This window comes from Pyxicephalus adspersus, chromosome Z, assembly GCF_032062135.1.
Source record: "Pyxicephalus adspersus chromosome Z, UCB_Pads_2.0, whole genome shotgun sequence".
Classification (NCBI taxonomy): Eukaryota; Metazoa; Chordata; class Amphibia; order Anura; family Pyxicephalidae; genus Pyxicephalus; species Pyxicephalus adspersus.
The window spans coordinates 78,197,250-78,217,488 of NC_092871.1; the positions used below are offsets into that span (position 1 = coordinate 78,197,250).

Here is a 20,239-nt window from a genome sequence, read left to right on the forward strand (position 1 = left end):
ATACAGGCAACTGAGAATATGTGTAGATTATCTGGGGAAAAGTTTGGTTTTACAAAAAGTAACCCTCAGCATATAACTTCAGTTGTCTATTTCATTTTGACACATGCTTTTTGCAAATGGCAACTTCAGTTAAGGAGTTATTTTAATTACAGAATGTTACTTGTATGTGCTTTTTGATAGGATAATGTTAATGTGCTCCTATGTATTCATTTCACCCAGATTATTAATTCTATTCCACACTAGATTTTATTATACTTACTCCCTGCTGTGCCATGATGACAAATAACAGCCAATAGGTCGTATGTAGTGATATGGGACACGCAATCTTTAGCCAGGAAGGGGCGCAGATTTAGTCCCTCCAAGGGGAAAGAGACATGGCTGCTGATTTTCAAAGAATACATTACTTCATGACGGAAGCGTTTCAAGTGTATACAGAGAATCTGCAGGAAAAAGATTATAGATACAAACTTTAAAGGAATGTGTTGATTTTTATTTTTGAATACTAATAATAAATTACACCATTCCTTAAGGCTTAATTGGTGTGACATAGTTTTGCAGTACTAAAGTAAAACTTTTAGATGGCTCGGAAAAAGAATTCTGCACAATAACTGCATATGCAGTTATATTATATATAAAAAATTATTAGCTATAATATACAGAACATAATGTGAGGAGCGACACTCACCTCGGGAAGCCGTAAAACTTTACAATACTTGATACCATTTCGTAGCCTTCAGAAAAAGAAAATAAAACAGATTTCCAAAGCATTTCATTAAGTTAAATGTTTCTATAAAAGCACACTCAATGGAAAGTTCACTTACTTTTTACAGCGCTCACAACTATACATATTATCACCTAGGAGGAGACATACAAAGACAAATATGATAATTTTGCCATCACCATTTTTCAGCAGATTTCAGACAGCCATCTATCCTCCAACCACACAAAATTGGATGTGTCTACCACACACACACAGTTAGCCACTCTGCCTAGACACCAAGGAACCTACCAGCCATTATGGGCTTTGGGTTGAAATCAGAGTGCCTGACATACAACCACACAAACATGAGAAAAATGTACAAATAATGACACCTTTCATCCCAAGAACACCTTCCCACAAAATTACATACTGCACAGGTGGCCAGTCATATATTACAGTATATTTATTACAAATTAAACTTGCATCTAACCTTTCAATTCATCAGCAGCAAAGAAAGCCGCAAGGCAGTCCTCTAATGTGACTACAGGGCCCCAGAACCAGCTTGGAATGCAGGAGACAACGAACCTGTATAAACAAATCAAATAATCATGGTATGTCATTCACAAATGTCTAGTCACCTGTCCTTTTGTCAGATTTCATGCTGCAATTGGACCTTTCTGTTCTCTTGACTCTAAACGCTTGACATTAAAAAATTGGGTAGTCAAAGGTACAGGCTCAGACAAATTAATTAGGTGTGTCAGTCGCAGTGCTACACACTATAAGGAAAGGTGGCTATAGGGTTAACTTGTTATATTTGGTGGTTTTTAACTGCTGTTTGCTTTTGGAGTTTTAAAAGTTCAGGTCTAAATGTGTCTTGGAAAAAATTATAACTAATAACTAACTGGTTGCCAAGGTTAACTTAGACACTTTCTGCATCTAACCTTTTATTCCAAATAAAATCAATGAACTCCATTGTAAAATGATATTTATCTTTTTGGTTTACATAAATGCAATCATTTTAAAAGCTCTCTGTGAACTATAGCAGCCAAAGAAAGCAGGGAATGAAAGATTGATTAGATAAAAAAATCCATCCTGCCAGTCATTGTAAATTACCTTTCCTCTCAGAACTGTATCACAATGCACACGCCATTAAGAAAAAACAAACAATCCTGTGACTCATACAGTTTTATTTTAATTAATCTGCGGTATGGATAACTAGAATCTAGTAAGTTCTGGGTAATTTAGCACAATAAGGGGATTTAAATAGGTAAACAATTTCTTCACAGAGCCAGGATTAGGTGTTCCAAGATCACTAAGTTTTGCCAAGCCAGTTGAACAGGGTGTTAGAACAATGTTTAGGTGACATGCAAAGTTTTTGACCGTGTCATATTTATTGGAAAAATATTCAGTTTGCATCAGGTAGCACAATATATATTCATAAATCAGAGATCTTTGATATGTTTTAGATAAAGCTTACCTGCGGATATAGTCCATGAGAAAAGCCAGCCACCCCTGAGAGTTGTAGGCGTCTCCACAGGTGCCTGCTTTAGAGACAGCACTTTGATGAATGGTGGAATGAAGCTTTGCCAGATCCTCCTTTCCTGGGATAGGCAGGGAAAGGTCCTGAAAGGTTTCAATGGTAGAGGACACCTGATAGAAATATACATACAGTTAAATATACAAACAGGTAAAAATAAATTCAATATGTACATTACCGTATATACTTGAGTATAAATCGATCTGAGTATAAGCTGAGGTACCTATTTATACCATGGAAAACAGGAAAAATTGATTGACTCGAGTATAAGCCGAGGGTGAGAAATGCTGCAGCTACTGGCAAGTTTCAATATTCAAAATAAATACCAATAAAATTACATCAATTGAGGCATCAGCGGGGTATATGTTTTTAAATATATATTTCAATATTACAAGGAGGGCTCACTGTACACTGGCAATTCTGGTATCCAACCACCAGAGGGCTCTCTCACAATACACACTGGCAATCCCTAGTATCCAACCACTAGATCAGGGGTGCCTACACTTTTTAAATGACCAAGTCAAACTGATTTACCAACAATAAAAATGCTAAACATTTATATATATACAAGGGGTGCAGAGAAGTTCCTGGCTTTGCCCAGAAAGAAGAGAGCCAGACTTATGAAATAACACATATATTCCACATTTTCCCCCCGAGACTGATGAACTTTGTACAGCGTAGTTGCAGCTTTTGTAGACCGTTCAAATAAAAGTCCTTTGGTTGGGCCGCAAACCAGCTCTCAGCAGCACCTTGTACGTCAGATATGTCCTCAAAACGTTGCCCCTTCAGGTGTTTCTTCAAATTTGGGAACAGATAATAGTCCGAAGGGGCCAGGTCAGGTGAGTAGGGGGATGGTGGACCAATTGGAAACCCAGGGTGTTCAATTTGGCAGCCACAACATTGGACGTGTGCGCAGGTGCATTGTCCTCCAAAAAAAGGATCCCTTTGGTCAACTTTCCATGGCTTTTCATCTTAATTGCCTCCTTCAGCTGGTCCAGGAGGTTAGCATAATACTGTCTGGTGATACTAGAGCCCTGAGATAGGTAGTCCACCTACAGAATACCGTCTTTGTTCCAGAAAACGGACGCCATGACTTTTTTGGATGATTTCTGGGTTCGGAACTTCTTAGGCCGCAGGGACCCGCTGTGGTGCCATTCCCTTGACTGTTCCTTGGTTTCAGAATGTGGAGCCAGGTTTCATCCTCAGTCACTAACCTAGCAAAAAAGTCCTGTGCAGCTTCAAAACGGCTTTGGATGCTTCAACTCGTTCCTTCTTCTGTTCACTGTTCAAACATTTCAGCACCCACTTCGCTGAAAGCTTGCGCATATCTAGGATAGTGGTGATAACAAACCCAACACGCTCCCGTGAGATGTCAAGTATCTGGGCTTTCTTTTTTGTGCATTTTCGCGGGTCCTCAATAATCAGCTCATGGACAGCATCGTAGGTTGCCGGGTCAGTTGGGGTTGGGGGGCGCCCACTGCGGGGCTCATATTCAATGGTGAAATGTCCAATCTTGAAATGAGATATCCAGGTTTTGACAGAGCTGTAGGAAGGACACTTCTCCCCCAGTGTTTGTGACATCTCAGTGTGAATATCCTTTGCTGACATTCCCTGGAAAAACAAAAACTTCATGACGGCCCGTAACTCCAACGACGTGAAACTTGCTTGTGACTCCGCCGTCACAGCTTCTCACTAAAAGAAAAAACTGTTTTAAGAAACACAAGGACCTGATATTTGCACAGTTACATACTAAGATATTAGGCTGTCATATGCCCCCACACTCACTTTTCTTTTTCATCTGGAAGGGGGCAAATAGATAGATAGAGTATGGCACAGAAGTGACTGGAGCTAATGAGACATTGAATAGCAGAACATTGCACAGACATTGCACTACAAGACTGTAGTGACAGGAAAGCTACAGCTCACCTCTCATAGGAGAATGACTTGCTGCACAAAAAAAAAACTGCTGCACAAGAAACCCCCCCAGCACTGCTCACCCAGACTGACCTCTCTGCCTCCCTCCCCACCCCCTTACTGGTACACGAAGCTATCTCACACAGAAAGATATCCCTAGCATCCCTATAGACGTAGCAGCGGGCTGCTGTTTAACAGCAGGGAGGGGTAAGGCAGGGCTCTGCGATCGACATTTTGGGCACCCCTGCACTAGATGGTGACCTCCATCTAGTCCATCCATTAAAGGATGCCCTCTCACACAACATACTGGTAATTCTTGTATCTAATCACCAGAGAACGCCAAGCACAATGATCCTCTCCAGCTCTGTGATCCTCACATTCTCCAGCATTGCAGCTTCAGTAGGTCTTCTTTCAGGTTTGGAGTCTCTGGCCTCCTAACTCCTTGTGCTGGAGATTGCTGTACACAAGAAAAGAAGGGAGCAAGCACAGCACAGTGTACACAGCCCTGGCCTTAACACACCAGAGGTGTGTTGTGATGTAGGCGTGGCTTGTGTGGGTCCTGTCGAAGCCGCGCTCCATCCAGTGATGTTAGGGATTCCCTCTGCAAGCAGAGGGACACTGGTCTAGTCGGTGGTGCCCGCATCTCAATCGGGCCGATTCCTGACTGGAGTATAGGCCATGGGTGACTTTTTCAGCACATTTTGGGTGCTGAAAAAGTTGGCTTATTCTCAAGTATATACGGTATATCAAATAATACTTTTGTGTAGTGCTGGGAAAAACAACATGTAAAGTGTTAGAATAGGTGCATTTGTCAACCATACCTAGTAAAAGACATAGATTTTTTGAGGGATAAAGGAAATCTTAATCTCTAAAATTGTTTATAAGATCAGCTACATTATAAAGTAGTGCAACTTCCAATGTCTCAAGCGAACTATGTGTTATAAAACTTGTCTGATATTGGAAGAGCACTCCCCCCACTCGAAACTGGGCTCATCTTCTCACCTTTTAAGTAGTTCAGTGAACAGTACATAGTCACATACCCTGTCACAGGTGAGACACTGGACCAAGCTTAGAATGGACCCATCGAAGATATCAGAGATGACACTTCGATATTTTATCTCAGATTTGCGCTTTCCTCCATTCAGGATTTGAGCTGTAAAAGCAAAGTGACAAAGTGAAACAATCACACTTATCAAATTTATATGCTTTCCATTTTATAAAGCTTGGTATGTTATCAGAACTTAATGCCATAAGAAGTGATAACCTGTGCAGTAATCCTTGTACACCAACTTTCATGTGTTTTTTATCTCAACTATAAAATAACACATTATTAGTACTAGTTATGGTAACATTATTCCTAATATACCTAAGGAGAACCTAAACAGGATTCCTTCACTTTTCACTAAATGAGTCACTGATCTGATTCCCCTTCATGAATTGTGTTTGTGAATTTACGCCTGTCCTGTCGTGCTTTGTAAACAACATACTTGGCCAGAGGTCCACTAACTGTCTGGAACTGTATATGTTGTTGTTAATACTGGTAACAAAAAAAAGATTTTAGCCTTTGGTTTAAAAAAAATCTCTCATATAATCATGACACCATTCATCCTATTTTATGGACCTCGTTATTGTAAAAATGCTTACCTTTCTTTAAGACATAAGAATGTGCTGACCGCAAAGGGCTGGAACGGGGTGGGCTGCTGGAGAGCTTAGGGTGTGTTTCAGGAGGGTGAGGGCTGCAGGGGCGAGAGGAGCAGTTCATGTAGGCCTCATTGTCAGGTTCTAGATGGACAGAAAGAGAAAAGGAGAAGTTACGATTTTTTGAAGTTTCCTTTTTGGATTCCTTATTGACTTAAAATGTCACTGAACTATGCTAAGTAATTTCAGTTTGAAGCACCTATCTTACCACATTAGAAAAAGACCTTCTAATAAAGTGACTCCATAGATGGATATATATATAGATGCCTGCCACACCCACGGCAGCTTCCAGAGCTTGCCTGCTCCTATTGATATTATTGATATATTCCTATTGATCAATGAAGTTGTCTATTACAATCAATGTTCTAAAGGCTACTATAGAAATAAATTAGGGGCACCCAGAAGGCACCTGTTTTTTTTTTTTTCAATGAAACTGTCTCTATATAAAAGACCTAATCTTTTATACCTAAAAGGCCACATTACTTCATACTGAGGACACCGTTTCAGACAGGTCTTACCAGGTATCATTGCTGTGTCTACATCAGCATCCTCATCTGCCTGCTCAGAGCTTGTCCTGCGGTGAAAGTATGAAAGACCTCTTTCCTTCAACTTTTCCTTTTCTGAGATGGACCTTCCTGCTTCTTCCCGGATCAACAGCTCCATCTCAGCCAGGGAGCCATCTCCCCCATCCCTGTCACCTGTTTCACCTCCAGAGTCACAGGTCATGGAGTCATCATCTGCGATGCCACGTTCAGGCTCCCGCTCCAATTCCTCGTCCTCTTCTTGCTCCTGGCTTTCATGGGGTATGGGCTCCTTCAGTTCTTCATGTAATTGGTCCATCAGACATCGTAGGAACTCCTGCGTGTCCTGGAAAGTCAAGAAAAGCAAGTCAATTTATAGTCTGTAATGATAACTTTGTCCCATCCAAAATATGGTTACCTACCTGCTGAGCATATCCACGAAACAAGGGGTTAATCAGCTTTATCCCATGGGACAGACTTGAAGGCACCACATAACTAGGACTGAGAGCATACAGTTAGTTATTAACTAAAACTGAAAACTGTACAGTGTTCCCAGAAATGTTTACACTTTTCTATGGGAAGGGGAATTATTGAGACCTGCTGTCTTATCCATACACACACACATATATATATATATATATATATATATATATATATCATGTACAACAGTCTGAGGTATGCTTCATCATCCATCAACAGTGGGGAAAAACCCTAATAACCCCAATTTTCCCCAACCTTTGCCTTTTGGCAGAAGCAATTTCTATACATTTCTTATGGAGTATTGCCTGACCTATGTCTCATACTGTACTTTGTACTCCATCATTGTTAATATCAGTGAATAAAATCGCGGTCACTTCAAGCCCTATACAGGTTCTAGATGACCAATCAATAGATCAGGTCTTTGCAAAAAGAAACTAGAAATCAAGCTTACCGCTTCTTGTGCCAAAGTTCAGAGATGAGCTTCTGATAACTCTTGCAGAGTGCTGGTTTTTTATCTGTTCGCACCATTCCGCCACATTCTAGAAAGAACTGAGTCAGTGGAGGACTGAAAAGACAAAGGGGTTAATTTAAAATGATTTGCAACAACAACCATTCCAACCATTAACACACATTGATTCCAGTGGTGGGGGTAAACAATAATAATAAAAAAAAAAAACAGTTGTTCACTGCACTGTATACTGTACTGTGTATAAACTGAAATGATGAGCACATAAAGCTGACTAAACTCACAAATTTGATCTGGAAGGTCAACAAAATATATCAGCAACTATGTAGCAAGAGAGCTTGCATAAACAATCTATCTAAAAAACATCCAGCCAAGCACAACCCTTGTATTGCACAGATTATGGTGAAATGTGTTGCCGTGTATCTTCAGATCACACAAAGTAATCAGCAAGACTTGAAATACAAGACAGGCCAAAAGTGACAGCTGTTCATTTTCCCACTATGTGGCTACAGATATCTGGTAAAACTAACATGCAGCAATCTTGTAACTTACCAATTGGAAAGAGCTTGTAAGGCTGCATTCATATAACAAGAGTTCCCTATATTCTTCATCCCAGTAAGACCTTGAAGAAAGCAGTAAAGACACATTCAAAAACCATTACCAATCAAACTATTACTCTAATACATAATAAGTTTTACGTTTGCACAAAAGCAAAGATCACAAGGAACATTTTGGCAGTCCTACTTAGTGGGAAGCAGAGTTTATATATGTAATGACCAACTATGGCTGCCACAATTAAACTAATATAATTTAATAATGTTTAGTCAAGATGTATTAAAGTCTAAAGCCCCCCCCCCCCAATACAGCATAGATGTATTTCAAAAGAAATAGGTAGATATACTAATAATTTACTATGAGCAAGACATTTTTCTTTATTCATAAAAATATAAAATACAGCCTTTTATAGTGGTCAACAGCTCAAGGATAAATCTGCATGCTCACCTGAATGGCACAGCAATAGTTCAACTTCCTCCTCACCCTCAGTTAACACAAATTTTAATTACAGACAGAAGGTCTGAATATCTCTGAATTACCTCTGGGCTTTAAGTCATCTTCATCGCTCTCTGACTCGCCATAATCTGCCACTGCAATCGGTACAGATTTCAGTGAGTGAGTGGCAGAAGGCACATCCTGGAGACAGAAAGGTCAGCGTTAATTGTCTGCCACATATACACAGTGCCAGAAACACTATCATCATTTTAATGGCCTTTATAATGTCAACTGATGCTAGACAGATATGAATAAACATAAGATGGTATAAAAATAAACTATTACCTGCAACTTGTCGCCATATTTTATTCATAAATCGAGATTAAAAAAACTAAAATTAAAGTGGACTCCTTCTGATTACGGGCATTTAATAAAAACTTACATGCTTTTTTTTTACTTAACTAAAGCTGCGGTCTCATGACTTTACAGAACGGAGTCTTCCCTCTTGCTTACAGGAGGCAGGTTCTTTTCCCACGTGACTGCTTGCATGAAATGAATACTTCCTACAGGCAATCCAACAAAGTGGTTCTCTCAGGAACCAAAAGAATCTACAGTGGTGATGCCAGGACGAGGGGAGCGTTACGGCCTGGCCAACACTGACACATGCGAAATTCTGGGTTAGTAGTCCTGGGGACACAGCTAGTGAGGAACCTATACAGCAGATGTGGGTGACTAAAACATACTTTACAAAGCAAGAATAAAAAAAATAAAGGATGATTTAGAGTGGGGTGGGAAGCAGACCTCTGCAGGGGGATAATATTTGCTGGAGATTAGCTTTAATTTGTTATTGGCAGAGAATAAAGCTAAAAAGCTGGAATACTTTATTTTATCATCAATGGCTAATTATAAGCCCCACAAGGTGTAAGTGTACAGAAAAACTGCACTCTGAATTAAGGAAAACTAAATTTCCAAATCAAAAGTCCAATTAAAACACAACAAAAACATAACCATATGTTTGAGACCTAAACTTTTTTTGACTGGTTCACTTGTATTTTGTGCTACATCCCCCACCTCTTAAATGTAAGCTCTTTTGGGCAGGGTCCTCTTCTCCTCCTGTGTCATGGTTTTTATGTCTGTCTGTCATTTGCAACTCCTATGTACAGCTCTGCGTAATATGTTGGCGCTAAGTAAATACAGTTTATTATAATTAATAATATAATATTAAAGTAAGGTTGGTGTTTAATGTTTTTACAATTTTTCTCCCCCTGCTCTTATAACTGACTGCCTGCTGCTTCCAGTAATCAACTCAATAAAAATTATCTCACAGACCTATTGCAGCAAGAATTCAAATGTATTGTCCTTTGGTGATGAACCACTAAACAAATTCATTTATTGTGAGATACTAGGAAAATGGTAAGTCTAAAAACATGCCAGGTTAGGATATAACAGGGATATATCATGTGCATATTACATACAAAAACTTAGGAGAAGTCTCAATGAGCTTTCCACACATCTTAAATTTGATTGCTTTAGATTTATCAAATATATAATGTGTGGGGCTTCCTTAGAGACGCACATTTAACATACAACTTAGGTAGTTCCTTCCATCACATATTTGTTGGTAGATATTATGGAGAATGTACAGAAATTGTGTGGATTGTAGTGTGTGTGGCTTGTATCAGAAAGATATGCTGAGGATTACACGATGACACCTAATTATAACGCATATGGGTGCTCATAAAGAACACATATATTCAACATATTTAAGCATCTACTCACAGGACAGATAGCAAAAACACAAAATGCACACATGACGTACCCTGTGGCTGAACCTTGGAGACGTGGAGTGGGAGTGGGTAGGTGAGGGTGCCCCAGAGTCCAAGAACACTTCTTTCTCACAGGAGTAACACCAGACACGAAACGTGGTGAGGTTCACAATGAGATTATGCTTTTTTGCCTGAAAGAACATAAAAACCTGACATGTTGCCCATGTTCTTATTACTCTTCCCCCCCCCCCACCACCACCACCCAACCACTGCTGTATTCCCCCAGCAATGTGTGAAGACAGGTTCCTAATTGCAGAAAAAACATGCTAGGTCCGCACAATGTCATGTATGACAGGTATACTTTAAAGCAAACCTCTGCTTTGACCATGCAAGACACAATTTAAATGCCCTCCCAAGAAATAAGGAGACAGAGGATTCTGACAACCTTTTAAAAGAATTAGTGGCCTGGCTGTTATCCTAAACAGTGGTTTCAACATATTTTGACCACCTCGACACTAAGGTGTGCAGATCAGGAAAAACAGAACTGCTTATTGGCAAACATTTTCAGAGTTTAAATCTTCAACAAGGAGCAAGTAATGTCAGCCTCCTTGTTTCTGTCGTCTGTTATGACAGCTTTCTTTTTAGGCAGCAGAGGATTCACAAACCACTAATTAACAGTGTAAATGTTTCACCCACCTGGGCATGCAAAGTACTGTGATCGGCATAGGACTCCCCACATCCCACATATTGGCAGCCATCCTAAAACATAAAGAAGATGTAAATCAAGTCCTACACTGGCACATTGTAAAATATTCCCCTTATTTAAGGGTGCTCACCTGAAGACAGGCCCAAAGATTGGGTCCACCAGCTCCACATGACTCGCATGTTCCCTGTAGAAACAGACACTTAGAAGGTTAATAAATTCATCTGCAAGCTTGGTACCAGACAACATGAAGTAAAACCATAAGGAGCCAACTGCTTATGTGACCAGAATACTTCCATGTCAATTGCTGGAAACAAAAACTAACTTGGAAATGTCACATGGAGCAGCGGTCGCCAACCAGTGGTCCACAAGAAAATTTTGGTGGTCCACAGAAAAATTTGGACATTATTTACAATTTTTATGTTTCATTAATAATAAAACAAAAACAATAGTCTAATAAATTTCTATATTCTGACAATTTTCACCTTTATATTGTACTAAATTCAGGAACTGTACTAAAGATAGAAAAACAAGGCAGGCGCAGCATGACGTTAGTGTAGTGTTAAGTTGTATGAGACAACCGTTGCCAAGCCGTACGCTTCAGTATTGTTTCCACCATTACAACAGTCACCCCGCTCCGCCAATACAAATTCTCAACTGATTGTTCATTTCTCAGATCTTTAAGGTAAGTATGGCCTTAACTGTGTATTTTCTTTAACTGTTTTATTTAATGGCATCAAATAGTTTGACCTGATAGTCTTAGATTCAAATGAACCCATAATGAGTGAGAAAAAGCAAACTAATATTTTGTATTTCTTTATTAATACCAAAGATAATGCAACTAATGATAATAGTAACAATATTAATACTTCACTTCACCGTGTGCTGAACAATGAATCAGAGCCTACACAGTCCTTGTCAGCACCATTAGTAACATCATTACTTTACACATGTAATTATATTTTTAAAGAAATTTAAAAAAAAATGATGAATTTAGTAGACTGTGAGGTCTGAAAGGTTGGTGACCGCTGACATAGAGGAATCTAATGGGGAGCCCTTCTGTCCTAACAAACATCACAAAAATCTAAATGTATTCTGGTCAGTTCACACAAAAGCGACATTTTAGGTACTGGTAGCTCATGGCATTATAGGAATTTTTGGGTTACATCACCAGGCTCAGTTTCTATCTAGTTTGTTTACTCCAGTTACAAAAATAGCCCTCTTATCTGTATTCTCCATACAATTCAACAGGGATGTACAGATCCCATATAACAGCTAAACTCCATGTGATACAGGATATACAAGTAACTCACCTTGGCTTTTAAGATTAAATCTTCCTTGGTGACTTCTCCAATAGAATCCAAATGAGGGCAAAAGTCTACCATTTCACCCATTTTGAAGACTCTAAGAAGAAAAAGTCAGGAGTCCTCACTCGGACTCAGATAGCTACATAGGCAGGCAATGCTGGTTTAGTACCTAAAAAAAAATAGAAAATGCACACATAAGAAAACAGACAGCCAAAGATATGGTCAGACCACCTGATACTAAAACAAAGGCTCTTATACAGAGAAGTCAGATAAAGGACAAACAGAAATTTCTTCAGAACAGAGGAAGGTAAAGTTTTGCCAAAATCATTGCAAACTGTGTTGTATCCCTAGATAGGATTCTTTTTTAAACTGAAATGATAATTATTGGAAGTGGTGTTTGAATAAGTGTTAAGGTGCGTACACACTTCCAATTTTTATCGTTCCAATCGAACGACGAACGATCGATTGGGCAAAAAATCGTTCGTAAAAAAGTAACCAACGACGCCAACGAACGAGGAAAGTTGTTGGAAACGAACGACCGGACCGGCGGATCGGATTGGACGACGATCGTTGAACATCGTTCGTGTGTACGGTCGTTCGTTGATCGTCCAGGGGCTGAGCATGCGTGATGAACGAACGTCCGTTCACTTTCCTGTCGTGCACATAGTTCCTCTATCGCTTAAACGATCGTATCTATTGTGTGTACAATATCTACGAACGATCGTGTCGTTACCTCTATGTGCAGGATCGGTGCTATACGATCGTTCATATATATCGTGCAGGAACGTTCGTCGTTCGTTTTCCGACGATAATAATTGGAAGTGTGTACGTAGCTTTAGAGTTGGGCAAGGGTAATATATATGTAAATCCAAATCACAAAAATTTACTTTGTATATTACTGGTCAAGATTAAGCCACATAGGACAATACTGTAGTCCTGGGGTGATATAAGAATTAATATTTAAAGATTATGTATTTTCTTCATATAGCCAATATACCACGAACATTCCCACTCCCTCTTCCTAGTTATTACTAGTTTGAATGGGAGCAGTTAAATCTTTTTCCTTGCAGGAATTTATCTGCAATGTCTCAGGGTGATCTGCACCTCCATTAACTTCCTTTAAGCTCTCCACAAAATGTTGGAAAAGCAGAATGCTCCGCAATTGCACATGAAAGCCCATGAAAAAATACCTATGCTCCTGGGTGTCAAGGGGTTCACAGCACAGTTCCCCAATGCCAGTCTAAACAAGGCCAACTGTAAATGATAAATACTGTATGTAACTTTGCAGTAACTGTTTTCTACTTTCCATTCACACTCATAAAATAATTGAAACAAACTACAAAAACTGTAATATCTATTTTCTTCCAGGCAGCAGCATGATGTACAAGAGCTAAACTGAAATAATATGTGGGAGCTTGATAAATATAGGATTACAACCCCCATCATGCATCAATGTTAGATGCGGAAGAGTATCTCTGTATAGCAGGGGTTGAGAGAATTGGAATCCAGGACACAGATCTATCTGCATAATACATGGTCTCTGTATGCAGCTCCAGCTTAGGCTATTAAACTGCTGAATCACAGCTGATGATGAAATTCCCTCTGGAGAGTAACAGTGAAAAACACTGTCCCTTCTTCCATTGACCTCTTACCCACCTCTACGAGAACAAGCCTGTAGGATGAATTCATCCCTAAATGCGAAAAATAGCATTTTTTTGTAGGGTAGGGGGGTGGGGGGGAGTCCCTAAATCTTTTATTTATACCCCTTTGGTTAACTGCATATCCAGATTTGCTGTTTTTAAAGCCAAGGTATTGAAGCACTAGGATCTCTGTGTTTGAGCATTGGTGTGCCAACCGGTAACATTCTGGCCTAAAAGATTCACGCCGAGCCTGGATTTGGGAGTGAAGAATCTGTAATGCAGGAGCTTAAATTACCTGAAACTGAGATCACAGCACTGGGACAAGGAGACATTCCTATTTTTTTAGGAAATATTTTCTGTTTTTAAAAACATAAAAAATTCTCAGATCACTACTTTTACAGTTTGCTAAATGAGAATTGATTTCAGCTATTAGATCATTATACCATTATTTTAAAGGCATGTAGGGACTTGAAATTTGTTTGGTCAGTATGGCACTGTTGGCGTGTTTGCTTTTACCAAGTTGAAGTTTGATAACATGGAAAATTGTATTCCACATTTCTTAATAAATAGATCCCCATTGACTTGAGTAATGCCACTACAGGTTACTCTGCTGGACCTAGTTCTTTCTAACAATGCAGAACTTGTAACAAATGGGCATATAAAAGCTAGCAAAATACTTGCTTGTATTAAAAGATTAATAGACCGCAGAGATGGAGACATAATCCTGCCCCTGTACAAAGCATTGGTCAGACCACACAATATATAAATGGTCCATATAGAGAACTCTCTTCCCCATTATTCACTGTAAGGTCTGTGAAAATGTGGAATAGGCTCCCTCGGACCAATGTTCCAGGGAACAGCCGATTGCCTCATAGAATCAATAAAATCATATTTAGCTTCAATCCCGCAGCTCAGTCTGTCTGTCAGGAGGTTTCTTCCATCAGGTCCTGCGTCGTCCCTGTATCCGTCGTCGGCCCGGTGCAGAGAGAGCCCTAGGCGATCCCATCTTCTCCTCTCTTCTTCCATGTTCTTCTTCCTACGTCACCTGATCTCACACTGCAGGCGCGAGATCGGGTGGCGTAGATTGAAAAAAAACTTGGCGCCTTCTGGCTCATGATTAAAAAAACTAACTCCTATGACAGTGGTCACCAACCAGTGGTCCGTGGCTCTGTCCCCCGTATAGACACAACCCGCCCACTCTCCCATCGCAGGCTCAGATCTGCTACCGGTAGCTAAACATCCTGGGGGGACAGTAGCACAGGGCTGTGAACACAATTTTTGGTTGGTTAATAGTCTTTTGTGGTTTGAGGACACCTAGTACCTAGCTTGTTAATAAATACGCAAGGCACGTGCTGTTGTTGGTTGGACTGCTTTTGTGGTTGTAGAATTTGAGTGTAGTTCCCCATTGTAACATTTTTTTTATCCCCAGAGGACTCACCATGTTTGTCCTGAGCCTGAGAGACCAGAATGCTCCAACATCTGACTAGAGCAGTCTTTCACAACCTTTTTAACATCGGGGTACCCCTTGAAAAACCTTTCAAGTCCTAGAAAACCTCTTCTATAATTACTATATCCACAGGTCACAATATATTAGTATGGTGGTCAGTGAGAAAAATGTCACCCTCTCATAGATAAATCATTGGTGTCAGTGGTACCTGAGAGGTCCAATATGTTCCTTGCTCAATGAACCTTTAAGAACCTCTGGAAGAACCCTGTTGGAGAAACACTGAACAAGATGTTAGTTCTACCTCGCAGCTCAGCCATGGTTAGCACTGAAAATGTCCTCCTTGTTCCTCTCACATCCTATGCATTATTATTATTATTATTATTATTATTATTATTATTAATAAACAGGATTTATTTAAGGCTAACATATTACGCAGCGCTGTACATTAAATAGGGGTTGCAAATGACAGACGAATTGAGACAGATACATGAGGAGAGGACCCTGCCCTGAAGAGCTTACAATCTAGTAGGTGGGGGAATTTACACACAACAGGATGGGAGATATGTAGTGGTGGGAAGTAGTGACGATTTCAAAAGACAGAAGAAGATGGGTAGGCAATTTTGAAAAAATGGGTTTTGAGTGCTCTTTCAAATGAGCAGAAAGTAGGAGCAAGCCGAATAGGATGAGGAAGATCATTCCAGAGAGTTGGAGCAGCTCTAGAGAAGTCTTGTAACCGTGCATGTGATGAGGTTATGAGTGAGGAAGTCATTAGTAGGTCATTGGAGGAGCGGAGGGAGCAGCTAGGGAAGTACTTTTTTACAGGGTCAAAAAAGTAAGTGGAACAAGAACTGTGGAGAGATGTGAAGGCAAAGCACAGGAGCTTGAATTTGATTCTAAGGTGAAATGGAAGCCAATGTAGAGATCTACAAAGAGATGCAGCGGAAGAGGAGCGGTGGGAAGGATGGATGAGTCTGGCTGCAGCATTCATAATAGATTGTAGAGGAGAGAGTCGGGTTAGTGGAATACCAGAGAGGAGGATGTTACAGTAGTCCAGACAAGAGATGATAAGAACATGTACAAGGAGTTTGGTGGTCTCAGGGGACAAGTATTATGAATTATGGAATGTTTGAAAGCAGAGGGCTATTTACCAGTAGAAAGAGAGAGGTTGAATAGTTTGGTTAGGGCGGGGGCCAGGGTGGAAGAATGGACATGGAGTAGATCAGAGGGAATTGGGTCAAGCGGACAGGTAGTAGATGGAGATGATGAGAGAAGAGCATCTTTCTAGACTTCTTGATACACGCCTTGGCATGACCACAATAATGAATTTGCCCAACAAATCTGCCACCAGCAACACAATTTCTTGGAAAAAAAACCAAAAGTGCACACCACAAAAAACTCAAATTCTAACTTTCAGAAGGAGGTCAGTAATGGCAGCTATACAACATAATCTACATGGGACTAACAAGTCTGCCATTCAGGGTAAAAGAACAAGTTATCTTGCAAGACCATCCATGACCCACAAGTTCACTTTCCCTGTTGCTTATTTTGACCACCTCAAAATACAGCAGGATATGTGGGTTTGAATGAAAAAAAGTGGGAGAGTGTCTTTAAACCGTGACACATTTCCTAATTTTATCCCCATCCAAATACAATAACACAGATCAGTGCACATGCGTATTGACAAAACTGCAGAAAGGAGAACAGAGAGCAGACAGATGACTCATCAGCGTCCTGCTGCTCCTTCACTGTCTTCAGGCTGTGGTGTGCTCCTGACCAACCTGTTCTGCTCATACAGTGACACAGACCAGTAATTCGAGTATTAGGAGAATTAAATATTTTATGTCTTATTGTTTCCTCTAAGTGAAGAATGTAACCAATCGAGAAAGAAACATCCACCCAACCGTCTTGAAATTCTACCAACATAAGGATCGGTATTCCACCCATTTTATGTGACGATATAAAGGCTTTAGAGTAACGTGCAGATTTTAAAGGGCACCTCATCCAGTGTTCATTAACCAGGGTTCCTCCATGAGAAATGTTTGTCCCTCAGGCCAGTATAAGTGACACAGATGATCTTTTGGGCTTTCTGTAAGGGTGAAATTCTTCCAATTCGAGGGAGATAGATAATGGATACCCAAGGGGTTAGGGTTCATGAGGTTGCCAAGCCAAAGCATCACATTAGATATTGAATAAGAAATAGAAGGTTTTTAAGTGGCAACACTTTACTAATTCTTAGTATCATGTGCTATAAATAGGCCATCTGTGCTTAGAACATTGTGATAAACGTCTATTGCAATACCAATTGTACAATATTGTCTAAGGTCTTGTACGTTGTTATCATCTCGACGCGTTTCACCACCTGGCTACTTCAGGGGATTGGTTGGAGACTTATATTGTTAGTTGGTATTCAGGCGAGTGTGAAGAATGAAAGTAGCAATACAGTTAAAAAGATATGTTCGATGGGTGGATGGTGGTAAAAGGAGAGAGTTATTGAAAGAAGTTTTCTTCCAAGATATTAGGTTATGAACCTAGGTGGAAGTTTGTCCAGATGTGCGTACTGGCTCTATATATATATATATATATATATAGTTATGATATTGAAGGAAAAAGCTGGGTTATATTAAATCAACGAATGTGGTGCCGATTCATAGCCAGAGAGTTATATTCGTCCTACTGGCCAGCAATATAAGAGGAATTGTTCTCACTGACCACCATGCTAATATACTGTGAGCTGTGGATATAGTAACTAAAGCCAGGGTTCATTGAAGACCTAAAATTTATTCAAGGGTTCCTTCATGTTAAAATAGGCTTTAGAGTAACATGCATTGGTGCACTGCAGAGTCGTTGATTTTAAATGGCCTCTCCGCCACCAAGGCAGTGCAGATCTGACACATTGTGGTGCATGATGCTACTTTCCTGTTTTCTCAGGCATTTTATTGCAATGCCAGACACTTTGGCATGTGGTGCAATAGTGCAGGATTTGAGGTCCGTGGGCAAACTTATCAGCCAAAATAGTTTTTTTTGTATTGAAAAAGAGTTGGGAAAGATGTGAAGCCTCTACCAGGTTTTTACTGCAGTCTGCTCCCCCCCCCCCCCCCCCCCCCACCTGACCGCTGACCACTGTCATTGGGACAGAGTTCTAAAGTTGTCACCAGCACAGATTAATGAACAAAAATCTATCAATGGGGATTTGTTTTAAAAGTGAGGCTTGAACCTTACAATCTGACCCATCTCCTTTAATTCTACCAATAAATACATACTGTTTCTGACTACACCGATAGAATGGATGGTCTAGGTTGGGCCGCATATTACAGTGTTTGGTGCATCATTTAAACAGGCACTGCACACAGGAAGCTGGCTGACAGGTGGGTGGAGATCGGGGTTCATCTTCTCAATTGCTGCTCAATAACTGCAATTGTAATGATGAGCTGTAGGGTTTCCCCTCATTTCCTGTTCTGTCTGACACTGACAGAGGGGACACAGATAGAGATCATTTTTATCGATGTCTCCCCTCCAGATATTCACCCAGAACTCAGAAATTTGTATTTGGTTCTTGGGTAGTTCAGGGAATGGTTGGCCTTGATCAGGATTTATTTTTCTAGAATTGGGGTGACGGAGAGAACTCTGATTGTTTGGTAAAGAGTTTAAGCTCTCTATGGGGTCTGCGGGGGAGGAACTTCTGTACAGCTCAAATGATGAGAGCGCCAACCCGGTGCCTTGCTGCACATATCACAAAATAAGTCCATCGTGTAAAATAAGCCAAAACGTGTTGCTTGTTAATATGTTGAACCCGAAAGAATAGCCCCAATGGATAATCAAAAAGGAGTGGACTCCAATTTTCCCAGCCTGTGGTTACATATAGTGTTCCTGTGATAGGAAGAGAAGAAGGGAGGGAGGGAAAGCCAGGCTTCTGAAGGGCAACCAGAGTTAAATTTAAAAACACAAAATGTTGTTGTTCCAACAACATAATTTAAAAGATGGAGAGCTGTGTCTCTATAAATGAATCCTGGGCTAACATATAACTACTAATTTCGCAAAAAATAGCAATATGGTTTAGTATCATACTGGGTTAGCGATAGGGGTATGGTGTCCCACCCGACGTGTTTCGCCGAAACCGGGCTTCCTCAGGGGTAAGGGGAGACTTAGTATTATTGCTGGGGCTTTTTACCACATTAAGAGCCTTGTGATACCGAATTGCTACTTGTAAGTAATTTGGACGTGCTGCTGGTGTTTCCAGATCTCCAAGTGGAGTGAATGGTGTGATAGAAGCTTGAAATGTTTATTCCAGGGCTTTCATATGCACAATGGTTATGACATCTCTGTCTTAGTAAAAGTAAATGACAGCGGGGAAGATAAAGTATTGTCTTCTCATATGGAGTATTTTTGTTGTGGTATGGGGGTGAGCTGCGGGCAGCTGTCCAAAGGGGACGATGTCATAACCATTGTGTATATGAAAGTCCTGGAATAAACATTACAAGCTTCTGTCACACCGTTCACTCCATTCAGACATCTGGAAACACCAGCAGCACGTCCAAATTGATATCGGTCTCACTATCAAATCATTTACAAGTAGCAATTAGTACCTAGTATGATACTACACCATATTGCTATTTGTTTGCGAAATGAGTGTTTATTTGTTAGCCCAGGATTCTTTTATAGAGAAACGGCTCTCAATGTTTTAAATTATGTTGTTTGAACAATAAAATGTTTTTTTTAAATTTAACTCTGGTTGCCCTTCAAAAGCCTGGCTTTCCTTTCATCCTGCTTTCTCTTCTTCCTACAGATACACAAAATGTGATGCTGCATACTTGCAATCCTTTAATTATCCTGTGTCCCCGTTGGGGGGGATCCACCCTCACTTCCTCTCAGGGCAAACAAACAATTATGGGGATCCTCTACAATGGGGATACAGACCGGAGGATATTTTTAATTGGGCAAAGAAAGATTAGAACTTGTTTTGTACAGTCTTTCCCGGGGACAACCACAGTCCGTGTTTGTTTTTACACATATCACATGGACAGGAAGTGAGGGGAAATCTCCCCAATGGGGTCACATATAGAAATATGAACT

General features: G+C 40.2%; 1 protein-coding gene across 1 annotated transcript in view; it reads right to left on the reverse strand.

Annotated features, from left to right (window-relative positions):
* Nucleotides 1-20,239, reverse strand: part of USP20 (ubiquitin specific peptidase 20) — a 38,898-nt gene that overhangs the window by 17,787 nt on the left and 872 nt on the right. Inside the window, exons 2-17 of the mRNA XM_072431838.1 lie at nucleotides 12,089-12,251; nucleotides 10,909-10,962; nucleotides 10,769-10,831; nucleotides 10,126-10,263; nucleotides 8,411-8,507; nucleotides 7,869-7,938; nucleotides 7,302-7,415; nucleotides 6,793-6,871; nucleotides 6,368-6,716; nucleotides 5,796-5,933; nucleotides 5,192-5,304; nucleotides 2,178-2,350; nucleotides 1,191-1,285; nucleotides 822-855; nucleotides 686-731; nucleotides 260-440 (exon numbers count right to left, since the gene is read on the reverse strand). Of these exons, the coding sequence (XP_072287939.1) occupies nucleotides 260-440; nucleotides 686-731; nucleotides 822-855; nucleotides 1,191-1,285; nucleotides 2,178-2,350; nucleotides 5,192-5,304; nucleotides 5,796-5,933; nucleotides 6,368-6,716; nucleotides 6,793-6,871; nucleotides 7,302-7,415; nucleotides 7,869-7,938; nucleotides 8,411-8,507; nucleotides 10,126-10,263; nucleotides 10,769-10,831; nucleotides 10,909-10,962; nucleotides 12,089-12,169 (1,825 nt within the window). The 5' untranslated portion in view covers nucleotides 12,170-12,251. The remainder of the gene's footprint in view (nucleotides 1-259; nucleotides 441-685; nucleotides 732-821; nucleotides 856-1,190; nucleotides 1,286-2,177; nucleotides 2,351-5,191; nucleotides 5,305-5,795; nucleotides 5,934-6,367; nucleotides 6,717-6,792; nucleotides 6,872-7,301; nucleotides 7,416-7,868; nucleotides 7,939-8,410; nucleotides 8,508-10,125; nucleotides 10,264-10,768; nucleotides 10,832-10,908; nucleotides 10,963-12,088; nucleotides 12,252-20,239) is intronic.